Below are 15,423 nucleotides of genomic sequence, written 5' to 3'. Positions count from 1 at the left end.
ATTTCCCTGTAGTGTGATTCTAGTCCTTAGAAGTGGGGAAAAAAAACCCCACCAGAGAGCACTGTTGCAGGTATAATCCCAGTTTAGGAGGTGTTAGGGCCATAGGGAGTGCCTTTGGGAGTGAGACTAGCATGAAAGGCTCCTTAAGGCGGTTTCAAAACTAGTACTCGGTGTGTAAAGTAGCGTCACTTACATTTTCTGAGGATGCTTTTGCGTAGTGGATAGTAGACTGCAGGGCACCTTTCACCTTCACTGAAATTCCACCGAGTGTTTCTTGGAGTAACCCATGGAATTTTTGCCCTTTCTGCATTTGGTGGCTTAGAAAGAAAAACATATGGAGTAATTACTGAAGGATTCTGTTGGTGTTGACCTGGAGCGGGGGCCTCGGTGCTTGCACAAGCAAAGGAATGAAGTTTGGGCTGAATTGCACAGAAAAACTTGTTCCATGTCAATTAATCTGTCAAGAAAACTGCTTGACTTCCTTGGATAAGGTTTAAAAGACCTTTGATGTGTTTCAACACCTTCTTCAAACTGCTTGCAAGGGACTTTAACAAACCCATTTTTAAAGGAGCAAGGAATGTGTTCCATTAATGGGGGTTTTAAAGTTTCTTTTCAGATCAGAGATGCTCAGTATTTTGTTCTAGGAGCAGATGAAAACAGGAGTAGATTCACGGAAGTTTTCCAAGTGGAAAAGGTTTAAATGCATTTCCCAGGGCAGGCAAAATCCGCTCGGGTCCAAGCTTCTCCCCCGGATGCCTCAGGGGCAGGCTGTGCTCCGGCCGCCCTCTCCTCCGGGGCAGCGGGGTGCACCCGCGCGCTCCGGGGTAGCAGAGGGACGGGCTGGAAGGAGGCAGGGGCCGAACGTCAGCTTGGCTGGGAACTGGCTATAAACTGGGCGCTTGGGGACGTGGAGACAACCTTAATCCACCCGATCTGACCCATTTTCTACACTGGGGTCCAGGACGAGGGAGGTTGGACCTGATCTTTAAAGGTCCCTTTGAACCCCAGTTGTTCAACAATTCTAGGAGTAATGGATTTATTTTCTTGGCAGAGGATGGCAGAAGTGGGGGGAATGACACTTTGGAGGCTTCGCTTGGGACCATGGCTTGTACCGTGCAAAGCCCTTGTATGTTGTCTTCAGCCGGACCTGGCCAACCCTCGTCGCTCTGTAGATTAATGGTTTTCTGTAGGTCCTTGCATTTACCCTGCCCCACAGCCTTGTTCTGTGCTCTAAGCTGGGAAGAGACTGTCTTGTGACCAAAATTTTGGGAACATCATCCACACTAAGCATCGTTTTCCATGGTCTGGAGCAGGTTAGACAGAAGGCTGAGTAGTTTGGCCGAGGTTTCACCTGAAGGAAGGCTGCAAGCCCCCATTTTGTTCTGCTTTCTGCTTTTCAGGCCCTCCTTGCTCCCCGCAGCGATGGGGGGTCAGATACTTTCCTTCCCGACTCCCTCCTGCCGTTCCCACTTTCGTCTTCACTAGACCCACCTGGGACTCCCTTCGGCTCTGCTGGGGGTCTCGAATATGCACCTTCTCCTCTCCCTTTCCCCTCTGCTTTCCTCAAACGGAAAAAATTCTCAATTTAGGGAAAAGTTAACATCTAGATTCTAGTGTTGATTTACTTTGCTGGTTCCTGAACAGTCGTTTCCAGGAACGACCCCGTCTCTACGTGAACTGCCGGAGCTGGGGAAGGGCACACCCGCGCTGCCCAGGTCACCCGGGAGGCTTGTTGGCATGTTTAGCTCAAGGAACAGCTCATTAGCTGTGTGCTTCCACTGAAATCTGTGGTTTTCCCACGAAGGTAGTGTTTTGGTGATTTTTTTTTTTTGCTTGTTTGTTTTCTTTTCTCTTCCTAAAAAGAGGGGAAAACTAAGAAATACTCAATTTTTCTCCCCCAGGATTTTCCTCATATAATGGAGGAGGGATGAACGGCACAAGTACAATGATGGATTTCCTGGAGGAACCTCTTCCTGGTGTGGGGACCTACGAAGATTTTAACACTATAGATTGGGTGCGAGAGAAGTCCAGGGACCGGGACAGGCACAGAGAGGTAAAATTTCTTACTACTCCTTGCTGGCCCTGAAGGCAGAACAATTAACTTGCTAGAGCTAATCTCAGTTCTGATTGCCAGCCTGGGCAGGCGCTTGCTGGAGGGACGCCTAGGATGGAGGGCTCGCCCGTAGGATGGGAACCGACAGCCTCTCCACAGGATCTCTAGTTTGAGGAAAAGAAGCGCTAAATTGAACGTGTGGCAGTTTATCCATTGCTACTTCTCTTCTGAGGGCTTTTATTTAGAAAGCTTTAGTGGATTTCTGATACACATCTTAAAAGCCTTTAATGGCACATTTTCTTATGCCGTGTTAAACTTGCTCGACTCCGAAGCATAGCAAGGCCTGCGCTCCTACTCCTGGAAGGTGCGTGGTTATCTGGAAGAATTCCATCGCTATTGCATGGTTTATAATGGAAGAATCCAAGCACCCATTTAGCAGTTCTACTCATGATCAGTGTGGCCTTTGAAAGACAAAAAGCCAGAGGGGGGAAAAAAACCAGACAGCCATTCAGGCAGAAAGGATTCTTACTTTATTTATTCCTCATTTAGTGAGTATTAGTTGTTTGCATCAGTGTGCCTTTTTATCTGGGGATAATCGTGGTGTACTGGAATGTTTCCCTGGGAAGAGGCAGCCGGGGTAATCGGGACGCACAAGAGCTGTTCTGTCACCCTTTTGTTCGCCTGTCAAGAGCACTGAGACTGACAGGCTTCAGCCGTCCCTGCCAGGCAGCCCAGGGCCAGGAGCTCACCCTCCTGGGGCATCTTGGATGGGACCGGGTCCCCCTTTCCAGTGCCACCAGCACAGCCTGGTACCCAGCCTGACCGTCCCTCTGCGTGGGTATTAAACCCACGACCCGCCTCGTGTCCGGCTGAGCCGCGCTTGGCCGAGTCTCCGCTGCTCCAAGCAACGTCTGGTTGGTGTTACAGGCGTCGAGGCAGTAGCTGGAGCCTGTGAAACGCTGGTGACAGCTTCTGTTTGCCCTCACAGCTGGTGGGTGCCAACCCCCGTCCGGCGGTACCGATCAATTGCCGGGCGCAAAGAGCTCGGACGGTTTCTGCTGTTCAGGTTCACTTGTGGCATCAGGATGTTGGTCGCTTGCTGTTGCTAACAAGGAGTGGCTTTTAGAGATTAAGGGATGAATTGTGTCTTGGTTTTATGCAGAAGGCGCCTAGGGGGAAAGCGCTACTTGAATATTTTCGTTTTTTCCTGGGAAAAACGGGAGTATCCTTGATCCATTCTTGTACATCTCCTAACCAGAACTGCGTTTATTGGACCAGCTGTAAGAGCAGACACTGCCTGGTACTTTTTTCTCTCACCCTTCAAAGCAGAGTATGTCATGATAGCTGTTGTTTTGGATGCTAGGGGCTGTCTTCCACTAACAACGTCACCATGTAGTTTTTAGAGCGCTCACACCACGGTAAATCAGTGTCTTAACAGGTCGTTGTTTCTTTTTTACAAAACTTTTGTAGATCACCAGCAGAAGTAAAGAGTCCACCTGGGCACTGATACACAGCGTCAGCGATGCCTTTTCTGGCTGGTTGTTGATGCTTCTCATCGGGCTGTTGGCAGGTAAGAGCAAACCTCATTTTAAAACTCAGTCCTGGTTCTTGCACCGCAGCACCAGCAGCGATTCCTGCCGCAAACGCTGGCAGACCGCGGGGGCAGGAGGGCTTGGCCCCGGAGCAAGGGCTGTGCCAGGGGCTGCGCTCACGTTGATGGCTCTGCCGCTGCTTTGCAGGTCACGGAGGATTATTCTTAAGTGCTTTGAGGCCGTGTTTCTGTAAACACACAGCTACAAAATTGAGACTGAAAGCTGTCCCGGACACTGGATCTGCTGCTGGTACAGAGCTCTGAAATAAGAAAATAAAAATTCGTCAAAGCAGAGCTGATCAAAATGCTGGGTCAGAGGCGAGTGTCATGCTGTACATCATCTCTGCTGAGCACTCTTCGAGGGCGCTGGAGAAGTTAATGCCAGGGACTGCTAGCAAGATTTTCTGCTTTTTTTCTTTCCTACTATACTCAGATATAAAAAGTGAGAGGTGTTTCTTGGGAGGCCAGGCTTCTTTGAGGTTGACTGGCTGAGACCTTTTAAATGACTTCAGAAGCAAACTTTGGACCCAGCGCAGCAGAAGTAAATCAGTTGGATACAGATCTTCCCGATAGAAAGCAGCGAAGCATTCATCATGAGGGATGAAATTAAATCTTCTGTTAATATTTACATAGGAAAGCTGCTAGCCAGTTTTTCATTAACTGGAGATTTGCTAAATGTTTATTGCTGCCTCTGGAGCTTGTGCTAGCACTGGCTCATACAGATCAGAGGTCTCTGTTCCTGGCCTCTGTGTTGATGTGTCATTTCAGTTGAGAACAGAGCCGATTGCAGCATTTGTCTTTGGGGATTACAGGAGTTATTCTTAACAGAAAAATAAGAAATTGCTTGAAGAATCCCCTTTTAAAATCTGACTTAGTTTCTGTACTGGCTCTCTGTTTGCTTTGTTTCACTTGGCACAGCTGTAACCTTCCCCTCCTTTTCTTTCTTTTTTTTTTTTTTTTTTCCCTAAATTGGGATTGGAAATGTTTTCTCCAAATTCAAAGTTATTCCTGTCACAGTATTAGCATTGTTAGTGTAACTCCTGGATTCCAGCTCTTGTGCTGGAGACTGGTGACACGTTTTGTTTGCATCCTCCAGAAATGCGATACGTCCCACCCTGCCTCTCAGGCTCCTTGCTGTGCTATATTTAATAAGCGCTCTTTCAGCGTAATTGAGAATTAATTGCTAGTGATGGAGCGTGGGTTTGAACGCAGTCTGCGCTGGTCAGCCTTCGAAATATTATTCGGCATGCTGTGTTTCCTGACATACTCTTTTTTTATATATATATATACACACTCACACATATACTTAAGCAAATCTTCCCATTTAGCTCTCCATAGAATAAAAGTTAATTGTAGGCAAAAATATCAGCACTGCTCTATTTGTTGCTAAGGGAGTCAAAAATTAGTCAGGCACACTGTAGCCTTCAGGTATTTGAGTCTGCATAAGGTGATTAATAAATTTGGGTTTTTTTTTCCTTAAACTAGGTTCCTTAGCGGGTCTGATAGACATTTCTGCCCACTGGATGACAGATTTGAAAGAAGGAGTGTGTTTAGCAGGCTTCTGGTTTAACCATGAACACTGCTGCTGGAAATCCAACACAACCTTTACGGACAGAGACAAGTGTCCCGAGTGGAAGAGCTGGTCCCAGCTGATCCTTGGCCACGGAGAGGTGACGTGTGCCTACTGCTGTTTTTGCTGCCGAATGTCCCGTTTCCCCAGCCCGCATCGCCCCTTGCTAGTCGATCGGGGTGTGAGACGCACGCGCAAGCTCCGGGTGGTTCAGTGGTTTGACATTCATCGTTGGGGTCTTCCAAGGGCGTAAATAAACAAGTTACTTAAGTGTTGTCCTCAGAGGGGATGGGGGAAAGCAAAACACTGACACGTTTACAAGTGTGGTGTTTTAGTCACGCGTCTGAGACTTGCTGTTTGGAGGATATTTTGCCCGTGAACGTTTTAGAGGAATGCCAGACCGGCTCAAGAGCAGCCTGCTTGACTGGGACACCACTTATCCCAGTACCAAGCTACTTGTGTGCCTTGTTCGCTATTTTATAATGGTCTTTGGAGAGACGATTGCTTCATATCCCCATAACCCAGCAAATGTAACTTGTGCTTGAAACCTCGCTTTCCTTCTCATCATTTTTGGTGGATAAGGATAACTGTGCGTGAGATTACCTGCTATTTCTGTGCACGTGCTACGGCACACAGGTTCGATGTGATCTCGGTTGAAATGGTCTAATTTGGGTAACTTTCTCTGCATTTCAGGGGGCTTTTGCATATATTCTCAACTACTTCATGTACGTTATCTGGGCCTTGTTATTCTCCCTTCTTGCTGTGTTACTTGTGAAGGGGTTTGCTCCTTATGCCTGTGGCTCAGGGATCCCAGAGGTGAGTGAGAATGAAAGTGGGTTGGGGTTTTTAAGGTGGGGTAGGGGTCCACCATCCAAAGATTACGCATGCCTGCTAGGGAATAATAATTTCTTGCACTTTAGATGGTGGCTTAATATATGGGCTTTTTTCTAAACTATTCCTGAAACACATCTTAAGCGCTTAAGTGTCCGTGCAGTCCCTTTTTTTTAAAAAAAAAAAATAAATGTTTTGGCATTTCCTGCAGGAGGTATGAACAAAAGCACGCCGTTTGTGTAGGACAGGGTACAAAAGCTAGCCTGGGGTTTTTCTTCAGGGGTAGTGGCCCTGAAGGGAGGACTGAAACGGCTGTTTCTGCCTTTGCACAGAGACGTATTTGTGCCAACTCTACGTTACTTTTGATAACTGGGGGGGTGCTCTGAAAGCTCTAGGGGAAAGTTGGGGCCAGGATCGGGAGCGCCTAGTAAAACAGGAGCTCTGACCAGGGCTTGAATGAAAGCCTGTAGAGCTTTGTGTGCTTGACTTCCAGATCAAAACTATCTTAAGTGGTTTCATCATTAGAGGCTACCTGGGCAAGTGGACGCTGATCATCAAAACCATCACCTTAGTGTTGGCGGTGTCCTCTGGGCTGAGCCTGGGCAAAGAGGGGCCCCTGGTGCACGTCGCCTGCTGCTGTGGAAACATCTTGTGTCACCTCTTCACCAAATACAGGAAGAACGAAGCGAAGCGCAGAGAGGTACGGAGAGACACCGCAAACTGCTGAGGTTGTGTGGGGAGACCGGTGGGTCTGGCGCTTTGCGCTGAACGTGAATTGTTCTGTTTTGGCATGTTCTCGGGGTGCCTCAGCGCAACGCCTAGCCGGAGCAAAAGCCATCTCCGTTAGGAAGTGACACCAGAGCATCTCCCCAGCACAGACCATCGCCTCCTTGGTGATGGGATGGCTCTAACCTGCTGCGGACCCAGTTCTGCAGCGCTTGTTTGCCATGCAGCTCCATAAGCTCTGTTGGGACTGTTTGAGGGACCTGGACTTGGCCATAGGAGTAGGATGAAGGGCTTTGCTGTCCGGGAACCAAAGTTCTTGGTGTAAGAACCAAGCTAAGACCTAACGTGGAGCTCATGAGTGTTTCCTCACAGTGCTGTAAGGCTTTTCTCTGGACAGGTCGCTGGAGAACAGTTAATGTGAGATGCGTAGTGTCACATTGGCCGGTTTACGTTCTGCTAAACCAAATCCGACAGAATCCATGCAGTGGGCTGGCAGGGTTTTGGGTGGCCCCACGGCACCTCTAGTTACACTGTGTTGCCCTCTTCTGAGAAACTATGAATATGAGGCGGGCAAACATGGCAAAAGTCAGTAGGCTCTGGGAGGCGGAATTATTGCTCTTCTGGCTTACTGGAGCTTTATCTAAGGTGAAAGCATAGCACAAAATCAGCGGAAACAGGAGGAGGTAATTGCCAGCGATGCTGCTTCTACTAAGTTGGGGGTGGGACTGTTGAAATGCTAACACCAATGTTTTTGTAGCTACTTGCAGCCCTTTGCCCTGGGGAATTCTCTCACTCCGTCGTTTCCCTGCTGTCTTTAAAACAGCTCAGACCCTGGCTTACTGTGCACTCACTGGAGATAAAGATTGTACAAATTGAAGCAGAGACAAACAGAAAAAGAGGGGAGGTTTGGGGGCTGAAAAGGTCTGACTGTCCTTGGTTTCTCTCTTAGGTTTTATCAGCAGCCGCAGCTGCTGGTGTGTCTGTAGCTTTTGGTGCACCGATCGGAGGAGTGCTCTTTAGTCTGGAAGAGGTAACATCAGCATTTTCTATTAGCTCTTGGCGACCTGTTTTATTGCAAGAACTGACCTCGCTGGTTTAAAAATACAGTCCACTCCTAACTGCTTGGGTGTGGAAAGGAGACCCTGTTGCATACTGATTGGTGGTGTATTTACGAGGCCAAGCAACCTAAAAGCTTTTTGGGGTTTCAGGTAATTCTTACGAATACTGGAGAATTTATTTTGGATGATGTCTATCCGTAGCTTTGCAATAAACCTGTTGGTTTCCACTGGTCTGCCTGTGCTCAGCAACACTGACTGCTCACAGCCACAGCCTCTGTCACATTTTCCACGTCGCCTTTCTCCTGACCACGCTGTCCCAGGGTACCTGGGAACAAACTTACCCGGCTTGTCAAACCCCTCTTCTTCCCAAGGAACTTCTAATCCTTGTTCTTTTGATCCAGACATGAAATGGATCACCGCTGCTTGCTTCAGGGCTTAGCTCAGAGGAATGGGATGGTTTTGCTCAGCTGAGCACTAGTTGCGGTGGCAGCTATGGCAAGCACTGTTGTTTGGCACTTCTGGGCTTTGCAGAGCATGCAAGGCAAATAGTTCTCCAGATTCAGCTCACAGCTGATTTGTAACAGCTTTTGTTATCCGAGTAAGCCGCCTCCGCTTCAGGGATCACAGAGAGCACGTGCTGCACTGGAAGTACGCAGGCCAGGACCCATCCCGGTCATTGCAATCCGCATTGAACGGGAGCTCAGAAAAAAGCCTGGGGTGCTTGGCTGGAGAGGAGGGTACGTAGCCAGGGCACATCGATCTCAGTCCTTGCCGTTACCTCATGCAGTGGTGGTTTTGTTACTGGGCAGCCATCGGTGTGGTGACAAGTGTTGAAGTGACCGAATCTGCTTCGGTTTTCCTTTTTAGGTCAGTTACTACTTTCCTCTCAAGACGCTGTGGCGCTCCTTCTTCGCGGCTCTGGTCGCCGCCTTTACCCTGCGCTCCATCAACCCTTTCGGGAACAGCCGCCTGGTTCTCTTCTACGTGGAGTTTCACATGCCGTGGCATCTTCTGGAGCTTGTGCCATTCATCCTTTTGGGAATATTTGGTGGGCTTTGGGGAGCTTTCTTCATTCGCAGCAACATTGCCTGGTGCAGGCGACGCAAGACGACCAAGCTTGGTAAATACCCGGTGCTGGAGGTGTTTGTAGTGACTGCCATCACAGCCGTTCTGGCCTTCCCCAACGAGTACACCAGAATGAGCACCAGCGAGCTGATTTCTGAGCTCTTCAACGACTGTGGGATTTTGGACTCATCCAAGCTCTGCGAGTATGTGAACGATTTCAACAGCACCAAAGGGGATGACCTGCCAGACCGAGCTGCTGGCCCAGGGGTCTACACCGCCATGTGGCAGCTGGCTTTGGCCCTCATAATGAAAGTCTTCATCACGATCTTCACCTTTGGCATGAAGGTGGGAATGGCCTGTAAAGGAGCTCACGTTCTCCTCATCCTCTGCAGGAACCCCACATCTTAGAGTTTTATTTGCTCTATAAACAGACGTGTTTTCCTTCCCGAGCTCTGTTAAAGAAGGGGCCAAGGTGATAGACTGCAGTTATTTGTTCTGCTGCTCGTAACTGAGGGCAGTAGAAACCTTTTCATCTGTGGGAGCCAGATGCAGTCACTGAAGCTGGTGTCTCAGGGCTTTGTGTCCTGTTTTCCAAATGCGGAATGCTTCTAAATTGTCTTGCCTTAAGCCTTTTTGAGAGAGAGAGAGAGAGATACGCAATATATATGTGATAGCTAATTGCAAAGCAATCGATACCTTAATTTGTAAATACTTATCATAGCTTGGTCAGATGGTTTTGAACTTGGTGGGAGCCGCCCGAGCTGCAGATGTACTGCCTAGGTCTGAGCTTTCCTGCAGTGGGGTACATCAGGTGGAGCTGAGCATCCCCCAGTGCCCCCCAGTCCTTGAGTGCTTTGTCCAGAAAGGTGAGCGCACCACAGAGGTTTGGACGTCATTGTTGCTGTGAGGTGGTCGCTGGCGTTCAAGGGCAATCATCCAGTCTGTGAGAAAGATAGATGTGTGAGAAAGCTGCATGACAAATGTGTAAAGGAAAGGGGAGGAGATTCTCTGACTTCAAAGAACAGGAGCTTTCGGAGTCTTGAACAGCTGAAGTGCAGAGGTGATGCTTGCTGGCAGCAGCTCTGCTGGGTGTCACTTGTCACTTGTGCTGTGTGTGCTAATTCCAGGCACCCTCACTTCCACGGTGGAGTTTGAATTTCTGCCAGGGAAGAAGGGTGATTTGGCTCCAGTACGTGAAGCCAGAGGAGTGGGGAAATCCCGTGCATGCAATAAACACATACAGGTGAAGCTTTGTTACATGCTCTCGGGAAATAAGCATTTGAAAAAAGCTTGTTCTGTTCCACACTAACCTCATGTGTGGCTGTTTCTCCTCTTCAGAAAGGAGTAAACTCAAACTCTGTCGCAGATGCTTTAGAGCATGAGGGTGCAGGAAGGGCAGAGGTGATAGACCAAGGCATCCTTGCCAGTTTTGACTTCAGCGTAACCTCTAACTCAGTCCTGTTTCGAGCTTCTGTCACTAGTCTTTGAAATGTCTGGGGGACGGCGCATTTACCGACGCATGTTTTCACAGGTCCCTTCAGGTCTCTTCATCCCCAGCATGGCGGTGGGTGCTATAGCCGGCAGGTTGCTCGGAGTAGCCGTGGAGCAGCTGGCCTATTACCACCACGACTGGGCCATCTTCAGCGGCTGGTGCAGTCAAGGAGCTGACTGCATCACTCCTGGCCTCTACGCGATGGTTGGGGCTGCAGCGTGTCTAGGTAAGCAAGACGTCTTTTGAAGTCCAAGCTGTGGTTTGGGTCTTGGTTGGCCACGTGAAGAAGTGTACAAGTGAAATGCTGCTGCTGTTCTCGCAATCCATAGAAGAAGGTTCATCTCAAGAACAGGAGTCTTTGTAGTGGAATATGCAACGTGTTTCTCATCCTGTCGGCATCCTTTTGCTGGCACCAACCTATCGTTGGTCGTGACAGGTTTCGTGGGGAGTCTCCTGAATGGGCAGCTAGAACAAATGAGACTGGCCGGGGACTGTAAATTTTCCTGTGGGGTTTTAATTCATTTTATTTCCTGTCCTGGCCTTAAATCTTATGATGCAACTCTTCAAGTGCTCCGTTTTTCAGTAACGCTTCTTCCTCTTGGCTGAATTTGAGAAATTGAGTGCACGTGGCTGAACTTCACTTTCAGCACGATTCCCAGTCCTCTCCTCCACGGAATAATATGTTTAACTCTTAATGGACTGCTTTATTGTATCAGGAGAATCTCTCATTTCAGGAACAATAAAAGCATGCTACTAAAACCTATCTTTGATCTTTTTAAAAGGGATACACCTTTTTCTTTGCACATAATTGATGAAAAATAAATATGGTTCCGCTTCATTCACTGTTCTGTTTACCACTGGACAGTACTAAAGGGTATGTGCCCCTGTAGGAGATGGTTATTGGATCAAAACTCGTATAGCATATTTGGGAGTAGCTTTGGGACTTGAATCTCAAAAGCTTAATTACAATATGCCGAGACAAAATGCTGTTATAAAAAAAATGATGTCAGTATTTAAGATGACTCACCGATTTTCTCTTGAAATGCCTTAACTGTTTTAATATTGAAAGCCTGCAAAAGTGTAACGAACAGTAGTCAAAATGTCTGGCTGCAAGCTGGCAAACTTGAGAGGTAAGTTGCCTGAAGCCTTTGCCATTAGGGGAATTAATGGCAGTAACCCGAGGATGTCAGGATGACGCTTGCCTTTTGCGTACAGCCTGTCAGAGATCGCGCTTCATGCATCTGCCTACGGAGGCGTGTATAAGGCCCTTCTGCGGCATTCGGGCTATTTTGCAGCCAGCTAAATAACACAAGAGAAAGCTAGCCGTCTTCTGAGGCTGCTTCGGAGTTCAGGGAAAGACCCATCAAAAACACGTACAAAGCCTTACAAGCCAGCCCATGGCACAACATTCTGAAAGGGACGGATGGTTTCAGTGCTGCGTCCTGCTTGCGTCTGGCTTCCGCTGCAATGCTGAATGCGATGTAGGAGTCCAACAGTGCAACCTCTGGCTGATACAAGACCTTCTCTGGGTATGTTGGCAGAGGACAGCTGTATCAAACCTCAGAACAGCTCCCCTGCCTGGAAACCCTCAAAACTGCCTGTTCATGTCATCTGTCTTCCTGTGTTCTGTTTGCAGGTGGGGTGACCCGAATGACTGTGTCGCTAGTGGTCATTATGTTTGAGCTCACTGGTGGACTGGAATACATCGTTCCTCTGATGGCAGCAGCAATGACCAGCAAGTGGGTGGCTGATGCTATCGGGCGGGAAGGTATTTATGATGCCCATATTCGCCTCAACGGATACCCTTTCTTGGAAGCCAAGGAGGAGTTCTCACACAAGACGCTTGCCATGGATGTCATGAGGCCACGGAGGAATGATCCTCCTCTGACTGTCATCACTCAGGACAGCATGACCGTAGAAGATGTTGAGACCATCATCAGTGAAACCACATACAGTGGCTATCCAGTGGTGGTGTCACGGGAGTCACAAAGGCTTGTTGGATTTGTCCTCAGGAGAGACCTCATCATTTCAATTGGTAAGAGGCAAGATACTGCATAGATAAATGGTGCCATTAGAGGCCTTAGATGGTACCAGCCGTACTTTACTTGACAAATTTAAACACCCATTAGTGATGGTGGCTGTGCTTACTGGTGCCTGCATCTCCATCCCCGAGCAGCGTGGGCTCTGCATGCTTTGAGTGTGAAGGACAGGATGGCTTGCCCAGTGCAATTAGTATGGCTCTGCCGAATTCATCAACCTTAGGGCACAGTTGTGAAGCATGAGACTTCTTGTCAGCAAGAACTAAGCCTTCCCGACTTTGTGGACGACCGGGCATGGAAAGCTTTCTTAACTGTTAATGTCTCAAACCTTATTTTATTTCATTAAGCAAAAACGTCTGCATGGTCCATGTAGTGAATGTTGGGTTGCTTCTGAGGTGGTGCTGTCAAACCTATGAATATTGATACTGATGCTAAACTCTTCCATCTCTTTTCACCACTGAAAGCCAGCCTGGTCTTTCACTTACTTCACTTGGGCGTTGGTGGTTGTGAGGCAGGTGGTGTGCAGTGCTGGCAGGACTTGGTAAGCACTGTCCTGGCATCACTCAGATGCAGTTTCCATCTGTGATGTGAGTTGAGCTCCTTTTGGAAACAACATTGCCCTATTATAATTTAGGGTATGTTTAGGTTCCTTTTGCTCTCCACTTTCGTAGAAACCTGCAAGTGCTGTTACCCAGCGTGAGACCCGAGCGGGAGTTCTGGTCGTGTTGTCTCTTGCTGGCTTGGGTGAGAGATGGTATGTCTTCTCTCGATGAAGCAGGAGAAATGTGTTAGGGTTGAGGGGTACGTGGACATGTAAGTCCTTACAAATTGTGCCTGCGCTGGAGTGAAGATCGGGCATAAGGGTACAGAGCCCCACGCTCTCATGCCAGTTGAGTCCATACGGTTTCTGTCCAGCTGTAGCTCGGACACCAAGCATCTCGCTGAGCTTGGGTGAGCCGGAGCTGCTCGCACACTTCTTTACGCCTGCACCCAGCAGAGTTTGTGCAAGCTCTGTGGTGAGCTGGATGGGAGAACTGATCTAGCCGAAAACACATCTCCTCTCCCTTCTCGGTTAGCTCCTGCAGGCCAGTCCCCAATTCTGGCGCACGGATGCTGGCGCAGGGGAGCGGGGGAGAGCACGCTGGCTGGGAGGGGTGGCAGTTACCTTGGTCAAAAGCAGAAAGCAATCGTGGGAACAGCATGATCATGGAGGATTGAAGACGCGTGAGCTCTGCGGCATGTTCTCCAGCACATGGTTGAATGCACTGTCTTAGCTCAAGCTTGATGACGTTCTGTGTGGGTGGTGTGAGGGCTTGGTCCTGAGCTAGCCTTGTCCCGTGGCAGAGCTAGAGTAGTTTGTATCATTAACTTGCCCGCAGCTATGAATCAACGCCGTGTGTTCCCTCTCTCTGTTAAGGTAAGTGTTCAGTGTCAGTTTTAGGATGTGCAGTACAGTCTTCTGGAGCACGTGGATATTGCTCTCATTCTTCTGATAAGTATCCGGCCAAAAGCTTATGACAATACGGGATGAAATACAGAAAGTGCATTATCGTATTATAATTATGTGCATCGCCTTCCTTCTGTAAGGCTGCTTTGTGGTATGACCGTGAATTCTTGCATTTGTGTTATTCTGAATCTCCAGGGACTCGTCAAAAAAATAATCTTTCCCCAAGATACGCACAGCAATGCGCTGTTGTGTGCCACAGGATGGGATTTAGCTTCTGATGGCCAGCTCCAAATATCCAGTCTGGTGTTTGGGCTGCCAGGCTAGCCCCTGCCCAGTGAGTCTTGGAATGTCAGTATGGAATCGAAGCTGCAGTGTGGCAGATATCCAAGTTGTGCGTGTAGCAGGACTGTAATGCACTAGTGTGAATACCTGAGTGGTGGCAAGCGCTGAGTTTGTTTCCTATTCTTGACCCTAGTCACGGGCATAGAACCTGAGCTGGTAGGCTAAATGCTTAAAAATACTTCTTTAGCTACCCTGCGTGGGACCCAAATTCGTGCCTGATAAAAGTACGAAGCATTTTATCTACCTCCTCTTAAAACTGGGAAGTTAAAAGTCTCAGAACTTGTGTTTACATGGTGTGAGCAAAATGCTGAGATGCGTGGCAGCCTTGACATTAGGCAGAGCGCATGCTGGTCTCACCCCTGGGGTGAACCTTTGGACACCTTAGGGTTATGATGTAGTTATTAGAAGATAGGATGGAAACATATTGCAGCCTCCTTAGGTCATCAGTTGCCTTGAGAAACCGCACGGGTGAAGGGAGGGAATGGACTTCTAAAGCCATCCCAGGGTGGGCAGAGAGAGGAAAGGGTAAGCTCCTCAGGTTGGAAAAGGAAAGGAGGGATGATATTAAATCAAGTATTTCTTCCTCCAGAAAATGCCCGGAAGAAGCAGGATGGGATTGTGAGCACTTCAATTATTTATTTCACTGACCACTCTCCTCCGCTGCCTCCAAGCTCCCCCTCTATGCTGAAACTCAGGAGCATCCTGGACCTCAGTCCTTTCACAGTGACAGACCAAACACCTATGGAAATCGTCGTGGATATATTCCGCAAGCTGGGATTGCGCCAGTGCCTGGTTACTCACAACGGGTAAGAACGCCGCAGGCAGAGCCCTGGGGTCCCAGGGTTGCCCATAGACCCGAGACAAAACCTTCTCTCCTTTGCGTGAACGAAGGCCTCTGCGTAGAGCACTGAGCGTTAGCTGGGGCGGTTGTTACCTGGAAAAAAGCAGTTGTGAAACCCCCGAGCCTTCCTCAGCTGAAGCAGTAACATAAAGCCTGTAAGGTGACGACACGGCTCCGCAGGGTGGTGGGTCTCAAATGGATGGAAAGGGCTCCCTGCCTCCTCTTGGGTCTGGCCACGCGCATCACGTAACCGATTTCGCGTTGGTGTGGATCGGAAGCGGTGTGTTTGGTGAGGTGGGGAGGACTGAGGGCACAGACGGAAACAGAGCGATCCGTTCCCCGAAGCGTGGCACCAGAAGGGATTCTCT

The 15,423-nt window shown here is 48.8% G+C and overlaps 1 protein-coding gene across 2 annotated transcripts in view; it reads left to right on the top strand.

Moving 5' to 3' along the window:
• The first annotated feature begins 1,905 nt into the window (after nucleotides 1-1,905).
• Nucleotides 1,906-15,423, top strand: part of CLCN5 (chloride channel, voltage-sensitive 5) — a 14,348-nt gene continuing 830 nt past the window's right edge. The window contains exons 1-10 of one of the 2 annotated variants that reach the window (XM_010290243.1): nucleotides 1,906-2,053; nucleotides 3,524-3,623; nucleotides 5,130-5,314; nucleotides 5,908-6,030; nucleotides 6,539-6,745; nucleotides 7,721-7,801; nucleotides 8,697-9,239; nucleotides 10,426-10,612; nucleotides 12,023-12,421; nucleotides 14,804-15,020. In XM_010290243.1, the coding sequence (XP_010288545.1) occupies nucleotides 1,928-2,053; nucleotides 3,524-3,623; nucleotides 5,130-5,314; nucleotides 5,908-6,030; nucleotides 6,539-6,745; nucleotides 7,721-7,801; nucleotides 8,697-9,239; nucleotides 10,426-10,612; nucleotides 12,023-12,421; nucleotides 14,804-15,020 (2,168 nt within the window). In that variant the 5' untranslated portion in view covers nucleotides 1,906-1,927. The remainder of the gene's footprint in view (nucleotides 2,054-3,523; nucleotides 3,624-5,129; nucleotides 5,315-5,907; nucleotides 6,031-6,538; nucleotides 6,746-7,720; nucleotides 7,802-8,696; nucleotides 9,240-10,425; nucleotides 10,613-12,022; nucleotides 12,422-14,803; nucleotides 15,021-15,423) is intronic. The other variant, XM_010290245.1, reaches the window with a different exon arrangement.

The sequence above is a fragment of the Phaethon lepturus genome, unplaced genomic scaffold (genome assembly GCF_000687285.1).
Source record: "Phaethon lepturus isolate BGI_N335 unplaced genomic scaffold, ASM68728v1 scaffold52006, whole genome shotgun sequence".
Classification (NCBI taxonomy): Eukaryota; Metazoa; Chordata; class Aves; order Phaethontiformes; family Phaethontidae; genus Phaethon; species Phaethon lepturus.
The sequence above is the reverse complement of the archived record's forward strand: the minus strand, read 5'-3'. Positions and strand labels throughout refer to the sequence as shown.